General features: G+C 70.1%; 6 protein-coding genes across 11 annotated transcripts in view; 2 read left to right on the forward strand and 4 right to left on the reverse strand.

Annotated features, from left to right (window-relative positions):
* IP6K1 (inositol hexakisphosphate kinase 1) overlaps nucleotides 1-2,439 on the reverse strand; it is a 39,580-nt gene extending 37,141 nt beyond the window's left edge. For 4 of the 6 annotated variants that reach the window (XM_072876444.1, XM_072876446.1, XM_072876441.1 and 1 more), the window contains exons 1-2: nucleotides 2,319-2,439; nucleotides 1,669-1,724 (exon numbers count right to left, since the gene is read on the reverse strand). The gene's annotated coding sequence lies outside the window, so the exon portion shown is untranslated. Of the gene's footprint in view, nucleotides 1-1,668; nucleotides 1,725-2,198; nucleotides 2,297-2,318 lie in introns of those variants that run through there. The other 2 variants (XM_072876445.1, XM_072876442.1) reach the window with 1 other exon arrangement.
* A 1,666-nt stretch (nucleotides 2,440-4,105) lies between these two features.
* CDHR4 (cadherin related family member 4) lies at nucleotides 4,106-10,444 on the reverse strand. Its single transcript, XM_072875655.1, is given in 20 exon segments — nucleotides 4,106-4,138; nucleotides 4,284-4,479; nucleotides 5,558-5,590; nucleotides 5,697-5,836; nucleotides 5,925-6,127; nucleotides 6,202-6,346; nucleotides 6,428-6,567; nucleotides 6,648-6,863; nucleotides 7,114-7,236; nucleotides 7,239-7,302; nucleotides 7,466-7,616; nucleotides 7,713-7,897; nucleotides 7,941-8,094; nucleotides 8,167-8,270; nucleotides 8,800-8,895; nucleotides 9,024-9,109; nucleotides 9,189-9,351; nucleotides 9,423-9,619; nucleotides 9,776-9,823; nucleotides 10,081-10,444. Coding segments are annotated over 20 exon segments (2,733 nt in total). The 5' UTR covers nucleotides 10,337-10,444.
* A 532-nt stretch (nucleotides 10,445-10,976) lies between these two features.
* On the forward strand, nucleotides 10,977-13,454 carry INKA1 (inka box actin regulator 1). The gene is given in 4 exon segments (XM_072875657.1): nucleotides 10,977-11,160; nucleotides 12,498-12,523; nucleotides 12,525-12,667; nucleotides 12,670-13,454. Coding segments are annotated over 4 exon segments (945 nt in total). The 5' UTR covers nucleotides 10,977-11,109; the 3' UTR covers nucleotides 13,395-13,454.
* Nucleotides 13,455-13,502: 48 nt separating this feature from the next.
* UBA7 (ubiquitin like modifier activating enzyme 7) lies at nucleotides 13,503-21,936 on the reverse strand. Its single transcript, XM_072875654.1, has 24 exons — nucleotides 21,879-21,936; nucleotides 21,581-21,746; nucleotides 20,920-21,054; nucleotides 20,746-20,852; nucleotides 20,463-20,553; nucleotides 20,214-20,355; nucleotides 20,016-20,113; nucleotides 19,746-19,892; nucleotides 19,505-19,663; nucleotides 19,203-19,310; nucleotides 19,042-19,122; nucleotides 18,806-18,961; nucleotides 18,524-18,689; nucleotides 18,251-18,447; nucleotides 17,939-18,003; nucleotides 17,590-17,773; nucleotides 17,400-17,474; nucleotides 16,894-17,080; nucleotides 16,585-16,694; nucleotides 16,383-16,469; nucleotides 16,116-16,307; nucleotides 14,179-14,280; nucleotides 14,000-14,100; nucleotides 13,503-13,723 (listed from the first exon to the last, which is right to left on the reverse strand). Exons 1-24 carry the CDS (start codon nucleotides 21,917-21,919, stop codon nucleotides 13,597-13,599), a joined length of 3,024 nt encoding a protein of 1,007 aa, XP_072731755.1. The 5' UTR covers nucleotides 21,920-21,936; the 3' UTR covers nucleotides 13,503-13,596.
* A 113-nt stretch (nucleotides 21,937-22,049) lies between these two features.
* On the forward strand, nucleotides 22,050-23,155 carry TCTA (T cell leukemia translocation altered). Its single transcript, XM_072875660.1, has 2 exons — nucleotides 22,050-22,475; nucleotides 23,061-23,155. The coding sequence occupies exons 1-2, from the start codon at nucleotides 22,099-22,101 to the stop codon at nucleotides 23,101-23,103; spliced, it is 420 nt and encodes a 139-aa protein (XP_072731761.1). The 5' UTR covers nucleotides 22,050-22,098; the 3' UTR covers nucleotides 23,104-23,155.
* A 54-nt stretch (nucleotides 23,156-23,209) lies between these two features.
* On the reverse strand, nucleotides 23,210-25,528 carry AMT (aminomethyltransferase). Its single transcript, XM_072875656.1, is given in 9 exon segments — nucleotides 23,210-23,445; nucleotides 23,559-23,714; nucleotides 23,846-24,026; nucleotides 24,119-24,264; nucleotides 24,422-24,500; nucleotides 24,666-24,797; nucleotides 24,930-25,010; nucleotides 25,082-25,357; nucleotides 25,359-25,528. Coding segments are annotated over 9 exon segments (1,266 nt in total). The 5' UTR covers nucleotides 25,395-25,528; the 3' UTR covers nucleotides 23,210-23,266.
* Between the last annotated feature and the right edge of the window lie 5 nt (nucleotides 25,529-25,533).

Here is a 25,533-nt window from a genome sequence, read left to right on the forward strand (position 1 = left end):
CCAGCTGTCGAAACACCCCAGCTGGTACCAGTGACAGGGCAAGAACCTCCTGTTAGTTGCAGTCTATACTTACATGAGCTTAAACTGACTGTGAAGCTACACGCAGGAGGTGGCACAACCAAAACTCCTGGTGACTGGAAGCTGATCCTAGCAGCTGTCCCCTTTCTCATCTCAACAGTGAATCGTGCTCACTTACTCTTTTTCTGTCTAAGAAACATACAAAACTGTCACGAGGTGCCTACTGGATAACCAGAGCAGAAACTAACTTAGGAAAGACACGCTCACTGTTCAGAAGAAGGCCCTACCAGCATATGCTACCCTTTTCACCCCTGTGGTCATCAGGGATTCCTATGGTAATGACCTCGTATACATCAACTTCCCGCTCAAGGAGCCAAGGATCACTTCCCCTGCTCTCCCCAAAGTCCTTATTAGACAGGAAACAAAGGCAACACCATGAAAATGGCACTTCAGATCTGCCTAACAGGCTCTAACCAGGATGGCATAGGCTGTTCATCCGTGCACCTGGAAATGGTTGTGCTGAAAGAGCCGGGGAGGTTAAGAAACACACTAACACTATCAGAAGAAAAATTAGCATTAGGATGATTCAAAATATTGACAAAACAAGAGTTTTCTGCAGTTGAAACATCAACCCAATGTTATCTTGCTATATACAGAGTTCACACTTAATCTTTTCAAAACGTACCACTTTCCTTCCAGCTCCAAAACAAAGCACTTACCTTAGGTCAGTGCTAAACTAACCTGGCCACAGAAAAATACTTCTCAATCTCAATAACAAGGAACTGTCACACAGGATTAGGATGTCCCTAATAGACCTATTTAGGGTTATAGTGACAACATCTAATAACTGACATATCTAATTCTAAAACACTTCCAAGCTCCTGACAGAATTCTGTAAAAGGGAAATCAAAGTCTTAGTTCAGTGACATATAACAAGAATACAGTATTTTTCTCCATCAAAAATCTGACCATACGCACATAGGTCAGCATATCAGCTGCAGATGACAGTTCAGTACAAAGAGACTTGCACAAGACATTATAGTATATTATTTTGTGAGACAAGTTACCAACTAAGTTTACGTAAATAGGCCTACTGACTACAGAAATATTACATTAAGAATGAACAGAGACCCAAGCCCACACCGTTCTGGCACCGTTCAGTGCTTCGTTAGCAAAGGCCAATCTTGGAATTCAGCTTTGGAAGCTCTGAATACCAAGTTAAGCCAGGTGAACCTGAATGGAAGAAAAGCAGATGGAGCAGAAACACAGCAAGACAGGCTGAAATGAGAAAGGCAGCACATACTAAAGCATATTGCTGGAAAGAAAAATGGGGGCCTTGCTGATTCAGAGCTTTAAGATGGAGGGACACTGAGCCTGGCACCAGTTTAAATTCAGAGTAGCTGAAAACTGAACAGCAGTCAGTATCACCTCTCCTAATTAAACTCCTACTTGGAAACCCCAGGGAAGGTTGTTGGTTATGGTCCAGGTCTGCAGACCCATGAGCACATCCGCCTCTGGGGACTGCCAGGCATCTTCCGGTAAGCCATGGGGGCAGCCAGCATTACCAGGGCCTGCCCACACCCCCTCCTCTGCAGGGGTGACAGTACGTTGGGACGCAGGAAGGGCCCCCAACCCCACCAGCTTCCTCACCATGTTGGTTTCATGTTACCACCGTGGTTTGCCGAGTTCCTTCCTGCGCGCTGCTCCTGTGAAGGGAAGGGCACAAAGGGAGAGGACGCTAGATCTGCTTGCCAGGCAGGGCCCCCGGCAGGAGCACCACGGCCCTGCCCAGGCACCGCGCTGCCCTCGGGGCCGCCCGTGCTGAGCCCAGCTCCCAGAGCTCTCCCCCCGCAGGGGGACGACCCTCCCGCCCTAGCTGTGCCCCAAACGCGCCTCGCACGGGCAGCACCTGGCTCGCACCCCCACACACACCCCACAAACACGAGGACGCGCCTGGCTCCCCCCTTCCCCTCCTCACGGGACCGCGCCTGGGTTCCCCCCCATGGGTCCGTCCCTTCTCCCCCCACCCCCGGCACGCCGGTCGGTCCCCCACCTCACCCCGACTCTTCACGGTGCCTGTGTGGCCCGTCCCCCCGCCATAGGGCCGCGCCTGGCTCTCCCCCTCCTCAGTCGGACCGCGCCGGGCTCCCCCTCTCCCATCCCGCCTTACGGCGCCGTACCTGGTTCTCCCCTTCCTCCCCTCACAGGAGCACGCCCGGTTCTCGCTCCCTCCCTGCACGGCAGCGTGCCCGCCCACCCGCCCTTCAGCATGCCCCGGGCCCTCGCCCGATGTGGCTCACCGGAGCCGGCCCTGCCTGCCCAGCCGGGGGCTGGCGACACCGAGCCCCCAGCACCGCCGCTCCCCGCCGCCCGCTCCCTGCCGTTCGAATCAACAACAAGATGGCGGCGGCCGAGGGGGCGGAGCCCCGATGCTGGCCGTCATAGCAACCGCACCGCCCAAAACCCGCCCCGCCGCCTCTTGCGGCAATCCAAAGCTGGTCCCCGCCCACCGGGGGCGCCTTAGAAACTCTGATAAGTCGAAGTCACCGTCACTCAAGCGCAGAGCCGCTCCGCCCCTTTTCCTGCACGGCCTGCCTCCGGATGGCCGCTCACGTTAGGCACGTGTGACGCCCTCCAGTACCCCGCCTCCCCGCGGGCTGCGCCGCCTCATTGGCTACCCACGGGGGGACGCTTGGCCAATGGGCACGCCGGGCGCGGGCCGCGGGCCCTGCAGAGCCGGGGCGGCGCGAGGCGGGGGCGCGAGGCGGCGGTGTGAGGCGGCGGTGTGAGGCGCGGCCTGCCGGGACACGGGTCCGCTCTCCCCCCGCGGAGGCCGGCCTCGGAGACGGGTCTCACGCCGCAGCCCGCCGCATCCACCTTCCCCCGGGGTCTTGAGCGAGTGCGGCGGCCCCAGAGGGGCAGCACATCCCGCTTGGCGCGGTGCATCCTGCAGGGTCAGCCGGGCTAAACCCAGCTTCCCTCACTGCAGCCTGGCCCCAAACAGGTCCTTGCGCTTGGCTGGCCCCTTGGAGCAGCAAGTGGAACATGTTCACGCACCAATCCGGTACAATAAAGGTTTAATTCCCGAATGGTCACAGTTCCTGTGGGCTGAGGGCAAGGGCACCCCTTGGCAGAGTCACACAGGTGACCCCTCTTCATGTGAAATTTCACGGCTGGCTCCTGCCCTCCCCTTCCTAGCCACCTACTCCCCAAATTAGTCTCTTTCCTCTTATCCCGCCAGCACTTCGTTTCCCTGGGAGCTGCCGGGGAGACGTCCCGTGGCGCACTCCTTTGAAATTCAAACAACCGGTTTCCCACCTCCCTGCGCTGACTGACTCCTTCAAAGCGCTCTCGCCCATTCAACAGGCCCTGCTAACTCCCCCAGCATGTCGCGCTTACCTGCGTGCACGCTAATTCACTTTTCCTCCCAATTAAGAAACCTGGCCCCTCTGCCGACCAGCTGCTCATCCCGCCCGCTTGTGCCTGGGAGTGCTCGAGCAAGGGAGAGCTCGAGGGGGAGATGGGACACGGGGTGAAAGTTCCTCAAAATTACCCATGGTTGAATTTTCTTGCCCCAGATCACGTCTCTGCAGAGGACTGCCCTGTCTGCGTCACATCCAGAGGCTACGGAGATGCTGCCGTGACCGGAGCAGACCCTGCTAAAATCCTCAGCACGTTTTTGCAGTGCCAACCCCAGCCCGGGGCCAGTGCTGCCGTAACCGCCATCCCGGTCCTGGGTTGTGCCACCCACATCCCTGACTGGAGCCGGCGCTAATGACCGCCACAGCCGGACAGCCACCAGTGGGACTGCTCGGCCACGGCACTCCCCATGGCAATCACGGCAGCGGGTGCAATCTCTGCCACCATTTATTGGGTCTGCGCTAGCCGGGGCAGTTTGGGGGCTGGCTGCGCCCTGTGAGCAGCGAGTTTGGCCACGCAGGAGGATCCCCTCCTCCTCCCAGGCCCGAGGGCCACAACCGGTGTCTGCCAGTGCCTGGTGCCCTGCCCAGCACGGCCTGCAGGGAGCTGTGGGTCACAGGGAGTCCCTCGCTGGGTCGAGCCGCTCAGATCCAGCGCCGTGCCCCGGTCACGCTGTTGAAGAGATGGTCCCTGCCGGTGCCTGAGATGGGAGGTAGCACTCAGCCCTCGCCCCATGCGTGCTGCCCGGATGTCGCTGCCCGGTGCCGGTCTCTCCCATCCCCCAGACCCCTCTGCCCCGAGGGACGCAGCCTGAGGCTGCAGGGGCCATGGGACTGGGCACTCACACGGGTCCCGGGCACAGCCATCGAACTGTCCCTGTGCAGAGGAGAGACGGGAGAGGGTGCTAGGGCCCCAGGGTGCCCACCCGTGCCCCCGGCAGGGTGCCCGCCCTCGCCGCCATGGCACACACTTACTGGGCTGCCGGCGTGGGGGCGGCTCCACTCCTCCTTGCCACCCCTCTGCTCCGCCACGTCCCAGAAGCTGTGGAGGGGGCGAGGGGAGGGCACGCCGTCGGTGACGGGCCCTCAGCCTTGACCCTGAGGGATGCTGCCAGGAGTGGGTCACCAGCCAGGCTTGGCACTGCCGGCTGTGCTGTCGAGCCCGTCACCCCGACTGATTTCCACCTACCTGATCATGCCCTTACCCAGCCCGTGTGTGCCTGGCATGGCCCTGGTGCCGAAGGGGACCGCAGCGCGGGCTGGGCTCCCCCAAGCACCGCCACCTTTCAGCGATGCCCGAGAGCAGCAAGCCGGTCTGCCAGCATGCCTCTCGTTTCCCCGCGTGCCGGTGCACACTGCTGTTGTGCTCGGAAGATGCTGTGCTGGGGGAGCTGCAGCCCTGGAACCCCCCTGCTGCCAGCGCTGCCTGCAGGGGCTGAGCCTGAGTCTTCTCCCTTTCATGGTCACTACAGCCCTGGTGCCACCAAGCACGATGTCCCCAACCTCACCAATGAACGTGGATCCAGCCATGCATCACCCTGGAGCAGTTACGCTGCTGGAGGCGGCTGTTAACCTGCTCACAGGCTTGCATGCCTCCTCCTCGCCATGCAGACGCCTGGCGTAGGCTGGGCCGGCTCCAGTGCTTCCTGGGCTCTCCCCTCTGCCGCCTCTCACCCTCGGTTCATCCTCCCGGGGGGTGTGCAGCCTGCTCATCTCCTCCCGGGGCGCCTTCCCCAGCAAATCGGGGCTCCCCCAGTGAGCTGCAGTGGCCCCAGCCCTGGCACCAGGACTCAGCCCTGCAGCAGGCCAGTGCCAGCGCTGTGCCATCCCACCCTGCCCACTGCAGAGTTTCTGCCCCAGCCTGGCCACCAACATGGCTGTACCCCCGCCAAATCGCTGCCTCTGCACCCATGGCTCCCATCAGTGCAGCAACCTCACCCTGCGGCAGAGACAGCTCCCTGGCACAGCGACCAATGGACCACAGCCAAACGTGGGGTACGTTAAACACCCCCCACGCGCTGCATCTCCCGGCTGCCTGCGAGGATGCTATGGGAGCCTGTGCCAACGTGCATGGCTGCCCCTTGCCACCGATCCAACCGCCCTGGCCATGCAGCACCCACCTCTTGCCCAGGGTCTTGTCAGGGTCTTGGTTGCTGCGGGAGGAGCAGAAGGCGGCTGTGAGCCCCTGGCCTTGCTCGCTATGCCATGCCATGCTATGCCATGCCGTGCCATGCCGTGCCGTGCCGTGCCAGGGCTCACCTGCACAGCAGGCTCCGGGCCACGCAGCCCAGGGCGGCCAGCAGCAGGGCACCGGAGACAGTCAGCACGGCCACAAACCAGGCCGGCGGGTGCCATGCCGCCTCCGTCCGCATGACGACCAGCGGCTCCTTCCGCAGCGTCTGCAGAGGTGGTAGGGTGAGGGGGCACAGGAGGGCCGGGAGGCCTGATGGACGCGGGAGCACTGCCCGGCCAGTGGGCTCTGCTCACCATGTGCCGGGTGGTGGTGCTGGGTGGCACCGGGGTGCTCGGGGGGATGATGTGCACCACCAGTGCCACCACAGTGCTGCGGCGGGGGACACCAGGGCCACCCCACACCTCCACCAGCAGCACGAAGGTGCGGGGCTCAGCCAGGTCATCGGGGAGGTAGAAGAGGGTGTTCCCCTCCAGCTGAAAGCGCCCATCCTCGTTGCCTGGACGAGAGGGACTGCTCAGTGCCACAGTGCTGTGAGGGCCTGGGTTTTGCTGTGGCTTGGCCACTCCTCACCTCCAGCGACGGCGTATGCCAGTGCTGCGCCGTCAGGGCTGCCCTGGCACGCCAGGCGGGTGACAGGCTGGCGGCCGCCCAACCTGGCTGTCATCCGCAGCTCCTGCACCTCGGGGCTGCACACCGGCGCCTGGTCTGGCACAGCCTGCCAGGAGCACGGGGAGGCGGTATGGCACCCGCGGTGCTTGCACCCACCGCGGTTCACCCGACGGGCTTGCACTCGCACCTGCAGGCGCACGGCCACGTCACACAGGCGGCTCCGCCGCTTTGCCGGGTCCAGGTCATTGCGGGTGTCTGTCAGCCGCACTGTCAGCCTGTAGCTCTTGTGCCGCTGGGAGTCGAGGGGTCCCACCACGCGGATCTGGCCTGCGGGGCGGCGCGAGCTGCCGGGCACCTGCAGGTGCCACAGTGTGCGGCGGGGGCTGGGGAAGGGGCCGGGCTCTCACCGGTGCGCATGTCGATGGAGAAGGGCTGCGCGGGGCCGGGGCCCCCCTCCAGGCTGTACTCGAGGCTGTCCAGTGGGTAGTCGCGGTCGGTGCCGGCCACGCGCCCCACGGTGCTGCCGAAAGCTGCTGTCTCCAGCACGGTGAAGGCGGCACCACTGGGGCATGCCGGTGTGAATTCATTGATGGGCATCACCGTCACGAACACAGGCACAAAGGCTGTGTGGAACACGGTGGCTAAGCCATGCTGGCACCACCCCACAGCCCACACCGGGCTGGGTGTGCTCTCCCCCGGAAAGGCTGGGGGACACAGGGACGATCCCTGGGGCAGGCGTCTCTGGGGCAGCAGGGGAGGAACATGTCCTCTGTGATCTGCTGGTTTTGGGGTCGGGAAGGGCCTTTTCCCACTTCCCCCGTGACCTCCTCCATTGCACCCCCCCAGGCACTCCCCGGGGACACGGGCACTCACTGCTCCGTGGGGGCTGCCCTCCCGCCGTCACCACGACGGTGGCTGTGAACTGGAAGCCCACAGCGGCCACAGCCTCCGAGTCGTAGTCCAGGGTGCTGTTGACCTGCCAAGCCAGGACAGGGGGGTCAGGCAGAGCCAGGGTGCCCTGTAAAGCTGGGGTGTCCCGCAAAGCCAGGGTGCCCTGCAAAGCTGTGATGCCAGGGAAGCTGGAGGGAGCGAGGCGGGGAACAGGGAGGCCTGGGAGGGCAGAGAGCCCCAGAGCCCCAGCCCTGGGCGTGACAGCACGTCAGATGGTCCCCGCTGTCCCTCTGGGCTCTCCCAGGTCCTGGGTGCTGCCCGTGGCCCTGCTCACCTGCAGCCGTGGCCCCTCCATGCGGAAGCGGGAGCGGGAGGCAGGGGGCCCCTCGAGGGCATAGCGCAGGCCCTCCTCGGCGCCAGCGGGGTCGGTGCACCTCAGTGTCACCAGGGTGCTGCCGGGGGACACCGTCTCGGGCACCCGGGACCTGCAGCGGGGCGGCCAGCAGCTCAGCTCCCATCCCCCGTGTCCTGGGCACAGCAGAGCATCCCCCGTGCCCCACTTTCCCCCCCTCGAACTGTACACGGAGAGGGCCGGGATGCAGCTTGGCGCCCGCTGGTCTGTCCCCTGCACAGTGATGTTGAGCACGGTGGTGGCATGGTCAGTGGGGTGCAGCACGTTATAAGCCCGGATGAGCAGGCGTGCGTGGGCCACCTCCAGCTGGCAGGTGCTGCGGATCTCGCCTGTCACTGCAGGAGATGACATGGCCTTGCGACAGGCATGGGGACGGGGACAGGGTGGCCCTGGGGACCTTGCTGCCCTGCTCACCCTCATCAATGGTGAAGAGTGCGGGCACTGTGGGAGCCACGATGGCATAGCGGACGTTGTCACCACTGGCGTGGACCTGTGTGACCACCTCCAAGGGGCCGGTGCCCTCCGGCACCGTCACGGCCCGCTGTGGCTCGCTGCAGGCAAGGCGGGCAGCGTGGCATGGCCTGGTGCCACCAGCACACCCCACCCGGCCCAGCCCCACTCACAGGAAGGTGACACGGGGACGGCGCGACGGCAGCACCTCCACCGTCACGACCCCGCTGCAGTTGTGCCCGTGGCGGTCCATGACCTCGATCTCCAGCCTGTATGTCTGCAGGGCAGCGCCAGGGCGGCCATGGGACAGCCCCGAGTGGCACCAGGGACAGGGATGGGGACAGAGTCAGGGGTAGGGATAGGCATAGGGATGGGGACAGGGATGGGGGAGACAGAGGTAGGGATGGGGATGAGGATAGTAATAGGGACAGGGACAGGAATAGGAATGGGATGGGGACAGGAACAGGGACAGAGACAGGAATGGGAAGGGAGACAGGGACAAGAATGGGGCTTGGGGCAGGAACAGGGGTGGGGATAGGGATGGAGATGCGGATGAGCTGGACACCAGAATGGGGATGGAAACAGGGACAAGGATGAGGACTGGGGCAGGACTCGAGATGCAGAAGGAGATGGAGCCAGGGGTGGGGACAGGGATAGAGACAGGGCTGGAGCACTCCCAGGGCGAGGGGGAGACGGGTGCCTGACGGGAGGAGCAGGACGCGGCGAGCTGCGGGCAGTGCCAGCGAGGGGCTAAGCCCAGGTGGGCTGAGAGGTGGCTGTGACAGCCCGGGGACGCTGCTGCCCACCTGGGTGTCCTTGCTGGGGTCGAAGCCACTGGCAGGCGCCAGCACCAGGCCCCGGCGGGTGAGCGCAAGCGGCGTGTCGTGGTTTCGGAGCCTGAACTGCAGAGAGACAGGCAGCGGGAGGAGGGTGGGAACATCTGTCCCCACCTCCACGCCCGGGGTCCCGCTGTCCCCAAGGCTGCTCCTGCTTGTGGGGGCTGCAGGACCCTGGGGCAGCCGCCACTCACCGTCAGCCCACCGAGCGGCTGCGGCAGCACTGCGTACAGGGGCGTCCGGGGTGCCGTGTCCGCCAGCACCTGCACCATGTCTCCCCCTGTGGCACAGCAGGCTGTGGGAGCCCAGTGCCAGCTGGCACCCACGGCCCCTGCTGTCCCACACCCCCCGGCTCCTACCCGCGCTGGCAAAGGGGGCGTCACAGCGCAGCGCCTGCCCCACCGTCACCCGGACAAAGAGACGCTCTTCCACCTCATCCTCCCCAGGACAAGCAGCCCGCAGGGTCAGGGTGTACTGGTTCACCTGGCGGGCATCGAGCTCCGCACCAGCACGCAGTGTCACCTGCCACGGGGACATGGCACTCAGCAGGGTGCCCGCAGGTTCCTGCCCCACTCCCTGTTCCCCAGCCGCACCTCTGCCTGGAACGTGGCGGTGGCCACGGGATCAGCGCTGATGGCAATGGGGTTGAAGGGGTGGCCAGGCTCGATGCCGTGCAGGGTGACGTTGGGGCTGCCGCTCACATTGCTGCAGGACACGGTCACCTCGGCCACGCGGGTGCCCGGCGCCGCATCCTCGCTCAGGGCCACCACACGCGGCAGGTCAGGCAGGGCTGGCGGGAGACCCCGGGAACCGGCCTCACACCTGGCCAGTGCCACCGACGGCTTGCCCAGCCATGCTTAGGGAGCCCTGCTCCTGCACCCGGGCACCCACGCGGGCATAGGTCTCTCTGCTGGGTGCAGCAGGGCCCATAGCACCCCGCTCTTACCTGCCGCTCTGACGAAAGTCCCTGCAAAGAGGAGAGTGTCACCCCAGCCTGCCGGGGAGGCCTCAGAGGTGCCCCCGTGACGCTCCAGAGATGCCCCAGTGGTGCTGGGATATACCCCGGCAATGCCCCCAAGGTACCCCAGTAACACCCTGGCAATGCCTCGAAGATGCCCCAGTGATGCCCCCTCCCTGCCCGAACCCATCCAGGCAGCTGCCGCCCCCTCTGACCATCCTGGGGTCAGCCCCAGACACAGGGGGGCAACGGGGGGGAGCCTGTCCCCTGTCCCCCTCCTCTCGGTCCCCTACCCAGGGTCTGGTAAAGGACGCCCGCTACGCTGTGAGCCTGAAGTGCCTACCTGGGGCACGGAGGCTGAGGAGGAGGAGGAGGAAGGTGAGGCTTCCGTGCGTGCCCATGGCTCGCTGGCTGTTTGGGACAAGCTGGAGCCGGTTGCCACGGCTGCTGGGCACCACCCCGGTCCAGCGTCACGCCGGCCACCCGCGGCTGCCAGCCCGGCCCCAGGGCAGGGACAGGGCACGGCCCCGGTGCCCGCAGCTCCCGCATGCCTCTGTCCCAGCCTCTCGCCAGCCCGCGGGTGCCAGCCCCGGCCGGCGCAGGGCAGGCGGGCGGCGACGCTCCGTGGGGTTTCGCTGCCAGGCCACGCTGCCTCGCCATGCGGCACGCTCAGGCACCGGGCAAATTAGCTCGGAGCTAATTTTTGGCCCTGCTCTCTCCTTCATTTGCAAACCAGAGCCGCTTCTCCCGGAATTCCTATTAAGCGCTATTAGCTCGCAATTAATAGGCGCTGGCGGAGCGCGGCCCCTGTGGCCGGGGTCACCCGTCCCTCCTCCAGCACTCGACCCTGTTTTGGCAGCCCGGCGGCCGCGGGTGCCTCCGCCGGCGCCCCGTAACGGGGCCGCCCTCCTTCCCGCCAAGGCTTCCCGGCCCCGGCACCCCCCGGTGCCCGCGGGGCCGGGGCGCTGCCGACCGGGGCACCGCCGACCGGCGCCCCGTTGTCCCGCCCTCCCCGGCCGGCGCCCCGGGTCCTGCCTCGCCCGGCGGTGCCCGGTCCGGCGGTGCCCGGGTGGCGCCCGGCGCGGGGCCCCGGGGCGGCGGGGCGGGGCGGGGCGGGGCCCGGGGCGGCGGTGCCGGTGCCGGTGCGGGCCGGGCTCACGTTACGGCGGCCCCATTGGCTGCGGCGGGGCGGGGCGGTGCCGCCCAGGCAGCGCCGGGAGGCGGCGGGCACGGCCGGGCGCTGCGCCGCGCTCCGCTGCCGCTCCGCCGCCGCCGCCACCGGCACCAGCACCGGCGGGACCGGGAGCGGGGCCGGGCCGGGCATGCACAGCGCCCGCCCGGACGCCTGCCCGGGCCAGCTCGGCGCCGACCGGGTGAGTGCCGCCGCGGGCACCGGGAGGGGACGAGGGGACGGGGCCACCCCTCCCCGCGCCCCGCCGCACCGCCTGGGCATTGCTGTGATGTCAGGGCACTGCCAGTGACATCAGCGCCGTGACATCATGCGCAAGGCCAAGGCGGCGCGGGGGACGCGGGCGTCCGGTGGGACGCGGGCGACCGGTGGGGGCACGGGTGGCCATGGGATGCGGGTGGCCGGGGCCACGGTGTCCGGCCGTCAGGGTGCCAGCCGCACCGCCACCCTGGAGCTGCCGCCCTGCCGCCCGCCGCGGCTGCCCCGAGGGGGCCCGGCGGTGACAGGGTGGCCCAGCCGGCTCCCCCGGGCCCGCCGCCCGCCTACCCAGCTCCCCGCGGCTGGGTGCGCCGGTGTCCCCAGCCAGCGCCGGGACCGGGCGGCCCGGAGCGGTGGTGGCACGTTGCCAGCAGGGTTGGCTGAGGGGGTCCCAGCCAGCGGGGCGAGGGGGACGGGGAGCGGGACAGGGACCGGGCCGGGGACGGGGATGGAGAGGAGGACAGCCCGGCCGGCAGCTCTGTCAGGGCCGGCCGGAGGGGGCCGGTTTACCGGGACGGGGGAGCGATCCCTCCTGCTCGCTCGGCTTCCCGTGGCTCCAGCGCGGAAAGGAAAGCGGACGTAACACCCTGCTTTTGGGTCCAGACAATAGGAATTCAAGAGCGAGGAGCGGCCCGGCCGCGGGAGCCAGCCGCCCCTTCCAGCGCCCGCCCGGCCGCGCTCCGTTCGGCCCTGTCTGCCCCGGCCCCCCCGCGCTCCCCGCTGCTTTGGGGGGCCCTGGGCGCAGGCCTGGCTGCACCCTGACGCCAGCCGGGGTGTCCCCGGCTGGAGGGCACAGGGTGGGTGGGGTGGCCCTGCCAACGCGTGGGGGGAGCGCCCCGCCCCGGCACCCGTGGCTGCCCGGGGGCCGCAGCTGGCCCCGCGCCGCCGAGCAGGGTCCCGCCGGTGGGGTGTCCCGGCTGCCGCCCCGCCGGGGAGGGGGGAACCGGGGGGGGGACGGGGGGAGTGCAGCAAGGGCGCCCGGCTCCTACGTGCCGTGGCCCTGTGTCATTTCCCGCAGGCACGGCCGGGGCTGGGTGCCTGCTTGCTCACCCGACATGCCGCTGCACGCTGGCCTGCTCCGCGCAGGAGCCGCCGGAAAGCAGGGCCCGGGGCTGCGGGCAAGCCGGGACCTGCGCCCCGCTCCCCGCTCCCCGCCGCACGCCCGGCTCTGCGAGGAAGCCCCCGCGGGGCCGGGGCCGGGGCCGGGGCCGGGGCCGGGGCCGGGCCGGGGGGCGGCGGCGCTGACCTGCCCTTTCCCCGCAGCGGTGCCGGCGGGAGGCGGGGCCGCCCGCGGGCGCACATGCCCGGCACGCGGCCGGCGTCGCAGCAGCCCGGGGGCGCCGGGCCCGGCCCCCGCCCCGCCCCGCCGCGGCCCAGCTCGGCGGCGGACTCGGCCTGCGGCTTGGAGCCGGGCGGCGAGGAGGAGGAGCGGGGGGCCCGGCCGCCCGCTCCCCCCCGGCCAGCGAGCGCAGCCTGGAGTTCGACTCGGGGTACTCGGAGGCCTCGGGGGGCACCTGGCGGGAGGAGGAGGAGGAGGAGGAGGAGGAGGAGGAGGCGGCGCCCGTGCGGCGCCGGCACCCGCCGCCCTGCCAGCGGGCACACCGGCTCTCCGCCGGCCCCGCCGCCCCGCCGCCCGCCCCCGCCCGCCGCGCCCGCCCCAAATCCACCTCGGACGCCTGCCTGGAGCAGTGGCGGGCGCCGGAGCCGGCCGAGACGCGGGACTGGACCGTGGCGCTGCTGTCGCAGAGCCGGAACCGGCAGCCCCTGGTGCTGGGGGACAACTGCTTCGCCGACCTGGTGGAGAACTGGATGGACCTGCCCGAGGTGGGCGCCGAGCCCCGGCGCCGAAGCCCCGCCGAGCCTTCCCGCCGGCTGGCCAAGCCCCCCGCCTTCCTGCTCAGCCTCTCGGGCAACGTGCGCCGCAAGCTGGCCAGCATGGCCCGGCCCCGGGGGGCCGAGGGCGCCCGGCCGGGGGGCCGCGAAGCCACCAAGCGCTTCTCCTGCCCGCTGGGGCTGGGCGGGCAGCCCAAGGGCGCCTGCTTCCACCAGTCCCACAGCAACATCGCCCAGCTGGCCACGGACTTCCACCGCTTCACTGCCCTCATGAACAGCCGCAGCCGCCAGCCCATCATCTGCAACGACGTTATCGGCTACATTTAGCCCTGCCCGCCTCTGCCTGCACCCTCCTCCGCTGTAAATAAACCCCGGTTTTGTACGGTACGGGCGCAGCAGCGTTTATGGGGGAGGGGGGAACTGCCTGCACCCCAACGCTGGGCAGGGGTGGAGGTTGCGACGAGGCCCGATGCATCGGAGCGCATCCTGCAGCTTTTATTGCACGGGGTGAGGGGTGCTGGCCCCCCGCTCAGGGTAGGGAGCAGAGGAGGGGGGGGCGGGCATCTTCGGCCTCAGCATCCTCTCCCTCGCACACATAGTACAGCTCCAGCTCCCGCTGCCGTGGCTCCCCGGCATCCTCCAGGTTCTCCAATAACCTGTAGCAGGGAAAGGGGGTTTTGGGGATGCTGGCTTGTGCCCCCAGCCATGGCCGGGCTAAGGGCCCCCCCCGGGGCGCCCGGCCAGGCTGGGGGGGATGCAGGGGCCGGCAGCGAGGGGCCGGGCAGGGGTCCCGCCACGGGAAGCGCTGCCGGCAGGATGTTTATCCAGCAGCTGGCTGGGAGCTGCGCTGCAGCTGGAGTGGCTCAGGGTGGAGGGAGCGGGGTCTGGCAGCCCCCCCGGGGCAGGATTGGGCCCCAGAGCCAGGGACCTACCTCTGCGCCCGCTGCCGGGCCCGTGTCTCTTCATCCTCCTCCCTGTCGTACAGCACGGTGTGGCCGCGCAGGAGCATGGTCACGGTCCAGCCGTGTGTCCTCTGCAAGAGGTGGGTGTCAGGATCCAGCCGGGCACCCCCCAGGGTGACCCAGCTGGGTGCTGCCCGCAGCAGGCTCACCTGCAGCCAGTCCAGCACCTCCTGCACCGTCATCTCCTGCCCGTCTGCGCCGACTGCCCGCAGCTCCAGCTGGTCCCAGCAGCTCCACTCCCGCCCGCCATACTGCAAGGGGGAGCACGGGGTAGCAGCCGGCACTGGCACCCCACACCCCGGCTGCCCAGCCCCACGGGGCAGGGACCGGTGGGGCACAAGGGCCGGGGTACAGCAGGGCAGGCAAAGGGACCGGTCTGAGGGCAGGGGGACGGGGGCACCACCGTGGTCCAGGGGCAGTGGGGGGGGGACGACAACCATCTCCCCAGCACTGCTGGAGTCCAGGGGCACCCAGGGGCACAGCCATCCCCCTGGCACTGCTGGGTCTAGGGGGCGATAGGAGCACCGCCATCCCCCCCCCGGCACCACCAGGGTCCAGGGGCAGTGGGGGGCACCTCTGCCCCCCCCAGTACTGCAAGGGCCAGGGTTGGCGTGGGGCCGGCGCTGCCCCCAGCCCCGGGCCAGGAAGAGCGCACAAAGGGCCATTGAAGCGCTGCCCAGGCCCACACAATCGCCTCTTCTCACGCCTGTGGCCCCCCGACCCCGGCTCTGGCCCGAGGGGGCCAGCGAGGCGCCAACCTTGGGGCCGAGCGCTGGATACGGTCCCACGCCGTCTGGCACGGCCGCCCTGCCATCTGCCCTCGCTGCAGGCAGCCCCAGGCCCTGCCCAGGGCTAGCGCTGGCCCCGGCCCCGCTCGGGAAGGGGCGTTCGCACCTGGCCGCTCTCCCCTCCTGCCTTCTGCTGCCTTCTCACCTCCTGCCTTCTGCTGCCTGCACTTATCCCACCGGGGTGGAAAGGGCTTAACCCCATCCTCGCCGGGGCGGCACGAACCCAGGCGATTGCCCAGCGCAGAGGGAATGCCAGTGCCTGTCCCAGCGCCCCGGAAAGCCCGTCCCGCTGGCTGAGGCTGCCCCCCAAGGCGGGCTCCCGGGCCCCTGTGGGACCGCAGGTCACGCCAAGCGGGCCCGTGGGACGTGTGCTGCCACCACGGCCAAGCGTCCGGGCACGTCCTCGCCGCGTGACGCGGAGGTGCCAGGCGCTGCTGCGGTGACCTGAGGGCACGGCCGGCCCCGGCAGCATCCTCCAGGGAGGGATGGTGCCAACCTGGGGGCACCGTGGCCAGGACGGCACGGGGCCGGGCAGCCTGTGGGGCGCGAGGAGGCCGTGGGGCGGCCGGGAAGCCCGAAGCAGCGCCAGAGCCGGCGCGAGGCGGTGGAAGCGGCTCCCTCCCCCTCTTCCTGCCCCCGGCCCTGGGCCCCCCGGGCCAATCTGGTTCCAATCGGCGCTTCCTGCCGCGCCGGAAGGGCTGCCTCGCACGCCATAAACCCCCAGACAAAGGGGCCTCTATCGTCCAGACGGTCCCAATCTGGGTCTGCCCCGCCCCCGCTCTCCCTCCCCAGCAGAGGGGCTGTGGCCAGGCCCTCCGCTGCCGGGACCCCCGGCCCTGCTCCCCCCGGGCAGCCCTTCCCGGCCCGGTGCCAGCTGCTCTCCGCCTGCTGCAGCTGGTTTCCATAAGCCAGATGTAGGCGGCTGCCGTGGCCCCCCGCCCTCTGGCTGCGGGGCTCGCTGTGGGGCCCAGTGTGGGGCGGCGGGGCTGCCTCAGCCCCACGGGCGCCCCAGAGCGTCCCGGTTGGGCCCGAAGCCGGGGCGAACAGGACCGCGGTGGCGGCTCAGTGCCAGGGGTCGGCCGCAGGAAGGAACCGGTTCCTCGCTGCCATGCCTGGCCCACCGCGGGACCCCGATCCATTTCCAGAGCCCCACAGCCAGGGCTGCCCCTCCTGCATGGCCACCTCCTTGCTCCTGGGCCCCCCTGGCATCGCCCCACAGCGGCTGCCGCTGGGAGCTGGGGCACCCCGAGACCCCTGGGCGTCCCCCACCTGCACTGCCCCTGGGGAGAGGGTCCTACCCGGTAGGTGGGGGGCGGCAGGGGCTGGACGCGGAGCAGCAGGCAGTTGGACAAGCAGAGGTTGCTGTTGCGGTAGCAGCTGGGGTCCCGGCACCCCCACACCAGCTTGTAGACCTCCAGGCACGCCAGCCCGGCCACAGCTGCCGTGGTGGTGATGATGGCAGGCACGATCCGCCCGGCGATCCGCTTGCTCTGAGGACAGGAGGGGTATCACCAGCTGCCCCACATGGGATGGGGACCCGCAGCCCCGCAGGCTGTCCCCCTCACCGTCAGCCAGTCGGCAGGGGGGATGCCGTAGTTCTCTGCGCGCAGGTTGGATGCCGCCATGATGAAATCTATGTGGGTGTTGTTGTCCTGCAGGGAAGAGCGCGGGGACATCAGCCTCCCGTGGGGCCATCGGCGTCCTGTGGGGACTAACAGCCACCAAACCCCCCAAGCTGAGCAGAGCCGCCTGCCCGGCCCCGGGTACCTTCTCGAAGTGGATGGGCTCCATCATGGGCACTTGTGCCTCCTCACCCCCTACCAGCTCCTGTCTCCGCTGCACCAGGTCCTGGGTGAGCTCCGCCAACCGCCTGTGGTCTGGGGGCACAGGAACCCCTGGGGTGGTACCCCTGCACCGTGGCACTGTGCGGGGCACGGCACGGTGCCCCCCCTCTCGGTCTGGGTCCTCCTGGGTGCTGGGGCAGGGACGAGCGGCACCGCAGCCCCACCGCCACCAGGCTGGAGCCGGGGGCCCCGGGATGTGCCTCGGCAGACCCAGGGGCGCAGGGAGCCTCACCTGCAGGCGCCTGCACCTCCTCCCGCTCCTCTGCGAGGGGGATCTGGAGCCCCTCCTCGGGCACGAAGGGCGGCAGGACCACGCTGCGGAGGATGGTCCGGACAGACGCCCGGTCGCTGCATGGTGGCACCTTGTGCGCTTGGGCAAAGAGGTGGGCAGCAGCCAGGATGTACTCCAGGTGGGTGTCCTGCGCAGGCAGAGCACCCCGGCAGCCAGGGTGGCCCATGAGCCCACATGGCCAAAGGCTGCCCACTTTGCCCCGAGGCAGAGACGGAGGTGCCTCTCCTCCTCCTCCCGCAGCAGAGCACGCGCGGGCTGTCCCCAGGAGTGCCCTGGCCAACCGGGGGACGGGGACAGACCCAGCCCAGGACCTGGCAGCCCTGGACAGGCTGTGGCAGATGGGGCAGACTACCGTCGGCATCCACCGTACCCCTGGCACAGGCTCCGCTCTCCCCCCCGCCCGCACTCTCCCGGTGGGTGGCCCCGTGGCTCTCCCCTGCACTCACATTGTCGGGGTCAAACGTCAGCGGGTGGGGACAGCTCCTGTCCCCTACCCAGAAGGGGACACCCGGGCTGGTTTCCTGGCACAGGGAGAGCAGAGTCAGGCCTGGGGACACTGTCCCCCCAGCTGTGGCGGGGTGGCCGGCAGAGGGGAGAGGGTGTGGGGGGTGCCAGCCCCATGGGTGCCAGGCTCACGTGCTCCGGGGGGAAGGTGTGCAGCAGCTGGGCAATGGCATCGTGGTAGCGGCTCTGCCAGTGCCGGCGGGCCCAGCGCACGCAGTCCTGCCAGTCCCGCGGCCGCTCCCACAGGCTGCCCCGCACTTGCTCCAGGACCTCCAGGGCCTTCCCCGCCGGCAGCTGCTCCGGGAAAGCCGGGTCTCTGCAAAGCCAGGTGCCACTGCTGCTGCCCTGGGAGCAATCCCGTGGGACACCCCAGGCAGTATGCGGCGGTCTGTCCCCCTCTCCCCAACGCCGGCAGCAGCGGGCAGCACCCGGGCAGGGCTGGCAGCTGCTCTCCCGGCGCCGCTCCCCCAAGCCCACTCACTCCATGAACCGGTTGACGTGCTCTGCGGGCAGCTGGAAGAGCCCCTCAAACTCATCGCGGGCCCACTGCAGAGAGGGAGCAGGGATTGAGCACTGGGACCCCCCCCTCGTGCCCCCCGGGACCCCCAGCCCAAGCCCGGGGGGAGGGAGAGGCCACGCCGGGGCCGGCAGCAGAGCTCAGGCTGCCAGCAGGAAGCAGCTGGGGCCGTATCCTGCCCGCAGCCCGCTGCCGGGCCGCGGCCGGAGGGGGAAACGGGAAAGGAAGACAAAGGTGCCAGGGCTTCCTCGCCAGGACCGGTGCGGCACAGCCTACCTGCAGCGTGTGCTGGATGGTGCGGGGGAAGTACCGCAGGGTGCAGAGGGGGAAGGTGCCGTCCCCGGGGGTGCCGGCCGGCCCCAGCGGCTTGGTCAGGGGGGGCACCATGGTCAGCACGTTCCCCCGCGGCCCCTCCGTGCCCGAGTCCAGCAGCGGTGTGAGGCAGCGGAGGCAGCGGCTCTCCAAGTAGGTGCCTGCGGGGAGCCAAGGGGTGCTGGGGAGCCGGGGGGCACGTCCGGGGGCTCAGCCCCTTTCCCCCCCAGCACTCACGGGCCTCCAGCGTGTCCAGGGCACCGACGACGCCGTCCAGGCCCCGGAAAAAGCTGTCCCCGTAGAGCGGCTCGGTGGCAGGTCCCACCTGGTTCTGGTGAGCTGTCACCCTGATGCAGGGGTTCATGCGCCGCACAGCCGCCGCGGCCACCACCGACTTCGGCTTCTGCCAGGGCAGAGAGGGGGTGGGCAGCTCTCCCCCACCCCGCGGCCCTGGGGAGCCCCCAGGACAGCCAAGGTGCCCTTCGGGGGGAGCTCGGCCCCCGCCTCGCGGCGCCTCACCGATATATCCGCCGAGCGGTAGAGGAACTGCCGATGGAGGTTGGAGAGGGCGACGGTGTCCATGTCGGTGACGGTGAGGTCCCCGCCTGGCCCCGCTGCCAGCCCCATCATGGCAAAGTTTTTCAGCAGCTCACAGCCGATGGCACCAGCTCCCACCTGCCGGGGCAGAGCCACTGCAGCTTGCCACATGCTGGCCAGCCACTCCGCAGCCTCTCGTGGCACCCACCCCGGCTCACCACCAAGTACTTCTGGCGGCCCAGCTGCTCCTGGAAGGCGTTCCCGAAGACGGCGATCTGGCCATCGTAGCGAGAGCCCCTCTGCCGGGACAGAGGAGCCGCATGAGCGCAGGTGGCCACGGCACGCCTGGCACCTGGGAGGGCTTGGCACACGCTCTCACCGGGGCGCAGTCCTCCTCCGTCAGCTGCATGGCCCCCTCCAGCGCCAGGCACTCCAGGGCGTCGAAGTACAACCACTGGTCCAGGGGCAGGAACTTCCTGGTGATGGCCTGGGGCGAACAGGGCCCTCGCAGCTCGGCGGCCAGTCGGGTCCCCCCCCCCGTAGCCCACCCCAGCCCTGCTGCCCAGTCTGGCGTCCCCAGGTGGGCAGCAAGTGCCCTCTTGTGGTCACCAAACGCCGCTGGACAGCCATGCAGAGCATGACCAGCGGGACCCCAGGGCTCAGGACCCCCGCCCCGCTCACCTTCAGCACCTCCTGGGCCGCCAGGGCCCCGACAACAGCGGCCACGGGGCACAGGTCCCCTGCGCTCACGCTGGCAAAGGCTCGCACGACGTCCTCGTCCAGGGGACCCTGCTGCGCGCCCAGGCTCCGCGCCAGCTCCAGCACCCGCTCGGTGTCCGCCTGCGGGCAGAGGGGCGAGGGCAGCCCCGGGCAGGGTGGCAGGGGGCTGGGGAGGCCAGGCAGGGGCAGGACGAGGACTCACCAGCGCCCTGGGCCGGGGCAGGCGACCCTGCTCCCCACGGAAAGCGTGCAGGGCCTGGAAGGCAGCATGCAGGCTGCGGCTGCGTGGCAGCTCCTCGGGACTCGCCACCTGGATCCGGGGCTCTGCCAGCGCCTGGCGCAGGGGCTCCTGCCGGCACAGCACCAGGGCTCAGGCGAGCGCTTTCCTGGGGCCGGGGCATGGCACGGCACAGCACGGCATGGCGGTGCCCCAGCCCCGGCGGCAGCACTGCGGGGCCAAGGGGGGACTTACGCAGGAGTGCACCTGGGGCAGCCGAACCTGCGAGACCAGGCCCCCGCAGCGGTAGGGCGAGAAGGTGCTGGTGTCGCCGATCTCCAGCCTGAAGGCATCTGGGGACGAGAGGGGGACGGACGTCATGGTCACCGCCAAGGACCCGGCGAGTTCCCCCAACCCTGGGCCGGGGCTGCCAGGGCCCCCTGGGCAGCTCACCCAGCACGTGCACGGGGACGGGATCCTGGCTGTTCAGCTCCGTCATCCCCTCCACGCCAGAAAACGTCACTAGGTCACCATCGCAGAAGAGGTGGCTGCGGCTGTCCTCTGTCCCCATGCATGTCACCACACCCGGGTTGCCCTGAGGAAGGTAAGGGACGCGAGGGCGCAGGACCGGATCCAGGTGGCATAAAGCCACTGGAGGAGGCAGCGGTGTTTCGGAGAAGCCTGCTGAGGCTGCCCTCTTACCTGGGAGATGTGCTGCACGGCGGCACACGCTGGGTCCCCTTCTGCCGGGTCGTCAACGACGAAGTGCTCCCCGAAGTCACAGAACAGCTGCCTGGCGAGGACCGATGGGCTTTTGCTGGAGGAGCCTCCTCGCCAAGCCGCCCAAACGCTGCCAGGCCCTGTGTGGGCTGGGCAGCCCCGCCAGCAGGATGGGGACACGAGCTGCAGAGCAGGGCTGGGGGCTGTGGGGACAAGCCGAGCCAAGCCAGAGCCACGGAGGGACCCTGCGGCAGAGACCCCTTACCCCGCCAGCCCCTTGGTGTCGGCCACGATGAAGCAGATGCCCCGGGCATGGCAGAAGTCCCCAACGCGGAGCTGCTCCTCCAGCGAGGACTCAGTCAGCACCACCACCTGCGCCAGGGCCGTCAGCGGGTGCCGCCATCCCGGGGGGCCCCGGGGCGCAGGAGCGTGGGCTCACCTGGAAGGAGGCAAGGAAGGCCTCCGACAGCTCCCCGGTGTGAGCTGCCACCGTCACGCGGGGGTTCAGCTCGGCCAGGACCTGCTGGGACGCCTCGGCACGGTTCTGGCCTACATCGCTCTCGCCCAGGAGGAACTGTGGGGTGGGCACATCGCTGGGCACCCCACGAGTTTGGGGTGCTGCCCGCCACAGCAGGGCACTCCATGGGGCCCTGCCTGCACTGGCGGGGGGCCCTCTGCTGGGGACCATACCTGTGACATGTGACACCCCGTGGGCCCTACCCGTGACGGCGAGGGGCACCCTGGACCATACCCATGGCAGGGTCCTCCCATTCCACACTCCTCACCAGGACCCCCAACCTGTGCCTGTTACTGGGAGCCCCGCACCCCGTACCCCTACCTGCAACAGGGATCCCCCCAGCTGCACCCGCACCCGTTACCGTGACCCCCACCCGCACCTGTACCCATTACCGGGACCCCTGCCTGTACCCATACCCATTATGGGGACGCCCATCCATACCTGCACCCGTTACCGGGACCCCTGCCCGTGCCTGCACCGTTACCGAGACCCTCACCCGCACCCGTACCCACTACGGGGACCCCCGCCCATACCCGTGCCCGCAGCCAGGCCCCCGCCCGGCCGCGCCCGGCCCCGCCGGTACCTGGTGGGCGCGGTCGGCGGTGCAGGCGGCGCCGCGATCGTGCAGGACGACGCGCCCGGTCCCCGCCAGCACCAGCGCCGCCGCCACCTGCGCTCCCGTCCCGCGCAGCCCCGACACCAGCGCCGCCGCCCCGGCCAGCCGCCGCGCGCCGCCGCCCAGCACGTACCTGCGGGGCAGGGGCCGTCAGCGGGGCCCGGGGGCCCGCCGCCCCGCCCCGCCCCGCCCCGTCCCGTCCCCGCCCCGCCCCGCCCCGTCCCCGTCCCGTCCCGTCCCGTCCCGTCCCGGTCCCCGCACGCACAGCTGCCGCGAGTACAGCCCCTCATCGCCGCTGCCCGCCATGGCGGCCCCGCCTCCGGGAAGGGCCCCCCCCGGAAGGCCCCGCCCCCCGGAGGCCCCGCCCCCGGGAAGACCCCGCCCACCCGGGAGCCCCCGCCCACCCGGGAGGCCCCGCCCACCGGGAGGCCCCGCCCGCCCCGAGGCCCCGCCCGCCCCGAGGCCCCGCCGCGGCCGGCGCAGCCATGTCGGCGGCGGGCTGGCAGGCGCCGTGGCGGGCGCTGGGCGCGCTGGGCCGGGAGCTGGCGGCCGAGTGGGCGGCTCAGGACGTGCGGGCCGTGCTGTGCCAGCTGCTGCTGCTCTGGCTGGGCCTCAGCCTACTCGGCGTTCGCCTGGCCTGGCGCGCCTACGGCGGGGCGGTGGCCGCGCTCTGCTACCGGACGGGGCCCGCCGCCGCCGCCGCCGCCGCCCGCCGGCCTCCCGGCACCGGCACCAGCCTGGGCCCCGGCGCCGCCTCCGGCCCCGGGCCCGGCCCCGCGCCCGCCCGGCCCCGCGCACACTCCCTCTCCCCCGCCGGCCCGGCCGGACGCAACGGCGCTGCCGAGCGGCACTGCCCGCCCCGGTGAGTGAGCCCCGACCGCTACCGGGCCCGCAACCGCTAACCCCCGCCCGCCGCGGCCTCCCCGCGGCCCCCCCCCCCCCCGGCCCCGGCACAGCAGCGCCCTCCCGCCTGCACCCCCGCCCAGTGCGCCCCAGTGAGCCGCCCCCCGGCCCAGTACGTCCCAGCGAGCACCCTCCTGGCTGCACCCCCGGACCAGTACAGCCCAGCGAGTGCCCCCCGCCCAGCATGCCCCAGAGAGTAAGCTCCTGCTTGTGCCACCGGACCGGTGCACCCCGGTGAGCACAGCCCAGCTGCACCCCGAACCAGTATACCTCAGCGAGCACCCTCCATCTGCGCCTCGGGACCAGTATGCCCCAGTGAGCGCCCTCCTGGCTGCGCTCCTGGACCAGTACACCCCAGCGAGCACCCTCCCATCCATGCCCGCAGACCAGTGCGCCCCAGTGAGCACCCTCCTAGCTGTGCCCCAGACCAGTACGCCCCAGTAAGTGCAGCCTCAGCCCTGCCCACCTCACACAGGCAGGCGGGTGCCCCTGCCCCATGCCGGGGTGCCATCCCAGCCCCGCTCACGCTGCCCCTCTTTTGCAGAGAGGGCCTGGCTGCGGAGCCGGTGAAGACGCACCGGGAGTGAGGAGCACCGGGACGCGCCGGGCACTGCCTGCACCATTAAACGCTGTGCCCCACCCGCTGCCTCTTGCTTTGGCACCTGCCGCCATCACCGGAGAGGAGGCCAGGAGAGCGGGGCAGGGGCGTTTATTGGGGCCGGGACGCCGTGCCCGTGGCGGGCGCTGGCCTCACTTGGCCATGTAGTACTGGGTGGGCACAAAGGGCATCTTGGTGACGAGGGCCGGGTGCTGCTTCTTCCGCACCTCGACGGCGAGCGTGGTGCCGGCCCGGCTGTGCGCCGCCTCCACGTAGCCCATGGCGATGTTCTTGCCCAGGGAGGGCGAGGGGCAGCCGCTGGTCACCGTGCCTGGGGACATGAGGACACGGGGAGGTGAGCGGGGGCTGGCAGCCCCAGCCCCCTCCCCTGCCGTGGGCACAGCTCGGGGCCGTGCCCATGCCAGCCCCGCTGCCCCCACCTACCCACAGGCGTGCCCTCAGGGCCCAGGATGGCCGTGTGGGGCCGGACGGGGGGTCCCACCGACGTCAGCCCCACGCGCTTGCGCTTCGGCTTCTCTTTCACTTGTGCCATGATGATGGCTGCGCCGGGGAAGTCCATGGCTGCACGCCGGCGCTTGCCTGCAGGGCAGAAACAGACGAGGGTCAGCAATGCCCATCTGGTCCCCTTACACCCCGCTGGGTTCATGGGGACACCTCGCCCCTCTGCCCACCCTGAGGAGGAGGTGGGGGCAGACGCGGCCCTGGCCTACCCAAGGTCCACAGCAGCCCAGCCTCTACGGGCGTGGTGGTCTCGTCGATGTCATTGCCATAGAGGCAGAGGCCAGCCTCCAGGCGCAGGCTGTCCCTGGCCGCCAGCCCTGCCGGCCACACCTCGGGAACACCCAGCAGCCGCTCGGCCAGCTCCACCGCCCGCCCTGCGGGCACCGAGATCTGTGGGGGGACATGGGCAGGGTCAGCAGAGCACGGCCTTCCCCTCCCTTGGTACAGCAGCGGGGGGGGTGCTGGCGCGGCTCCTGGGGTACCTCCACGCCGTCCTCGCCAGTGTAGCCGCAGCGTGTGACCCGGCAGCCCGGCACGCCAAAGACCGTCGTGGTGATGCTGTTCATGAAGGAGAGCTTGGCCAGGTCATCCGGCAGCCCCGCCTGCAGCACCCGTGCCATGGAGGGACCTGGGGAGGCAGGTGGCTCTGGGGGACGGCAGTGTCCGGGGAAGGGCGGGATGCAGGGAGGGCACTGACATCCATCGGGCAAAGGCCCAGAGGAGGGCGCAGCCCGGCACCTGCCGAGGGTGAGGCCCCACAGGGTGATGCGTGGGGCCCCCGCTACCTTGCAGAGCCAGCAGCGCGTTGTCCAACACCTCCAGGTGGACGTCGCCGCCGGTGGCCTGCAGCTCCGCCGCTCTGCCCTGCCAGGGTGACAGTGGGCTGCTAGCACAGGGGCCGGGCGGGTGCCAGCCCCGCGTGTGGCCGCGGCCACCTCGCCCCGCACAGCCACGGATGTCACCAAAAGGTGGGAGGACTCATCCCCGCCGTGCGTCCCCACCTCCCACGGGGCTCGGTCAGCCCCGTACCCTCATGATGGCCAAGTCCTTGTCAGCGCAGCCGGCGTTGGACACCACGTAGAGGTGATCTTCCAATGTGTTGGTGACGATGAGGTCGTCCACGATGCCGCCCCTCTCGTTGGTGAACAGCGTCAGGGTGCCCTGCGGGACGCGGCCCTCGGGAGCGCGGGCAGGCTGCCCGTCCCCTCCTGTCCCCTCCGCCCACGCGGGGCGTCCCTGGGGACCTCTGACCCCGCCGGACACCCGGTGCCCCCCCCCCACGGTGCTCCGTACCTGTCCCGGCTTCAGCTCGGCGATGTCCCCCACCACCAGGCTCTCCATGAACCTGACGCGGTCCCGGCCGTACACCCGCGTCTGGAAGGGGCCGGGGGGGGTGAGGCGGTGCGGGTGCCCCCCCGGCCCCGGCCCCGGCCCGCCCCGGCTACCTGCGGCATGTGGGAGACGTCGAAGAGGGAGCAGCAGCGGCGGGTGTGCAGGTGGGACTGGAGGTGGCCCTGCCCGTAGTGCAGCGGCAGGCTCCAGCCGGCGAACGGCACCATCCGCCCGCCGCGGGACCGGTGCAGGGCGTCCAGCGGCGTCCGCTTCAGCCCCCCCTCCCCGGCCCCGGCCCCGGCCCCGGCCCCGCTCAGCAGCGCGGAGCCCGGGGGGCGGCGGGGCAGCGCGGCGCGGCAGCCCGCCCGCAGCATCCTCCCTTCCTCCTCAGCACGGCCCGGGCCGGCCCCGGGGCGCCTGGGACATGGAGTCCGCCCGGCGCCGGCCCCCGCCCCGCCCCGCACACCGGCACCGCCTCCGCCGCCACCGGCCGCGGGGATGCTGGGTGCGGGTCCTGCCCGGGCACGGCCACCCCCCCCCCCGCCCCGCCGCCGCCGCCAAAAGA

The sequence above is a fragment of the Ciconia boyciana genome, chromosome 11 (genome assembly GCF_034638445.1).
Source record: "Ciconia boyciana chromosome 11, ASM3463844v1, whole genome shotgun sequence".
NCBI classification, from domain to species: domain Eukaryota; kingdom Metazoa; phylum Chordata; class Aves; order Ciconiiformes; family Ciconiidae; genus Ciconia; species Ciconia boyciana.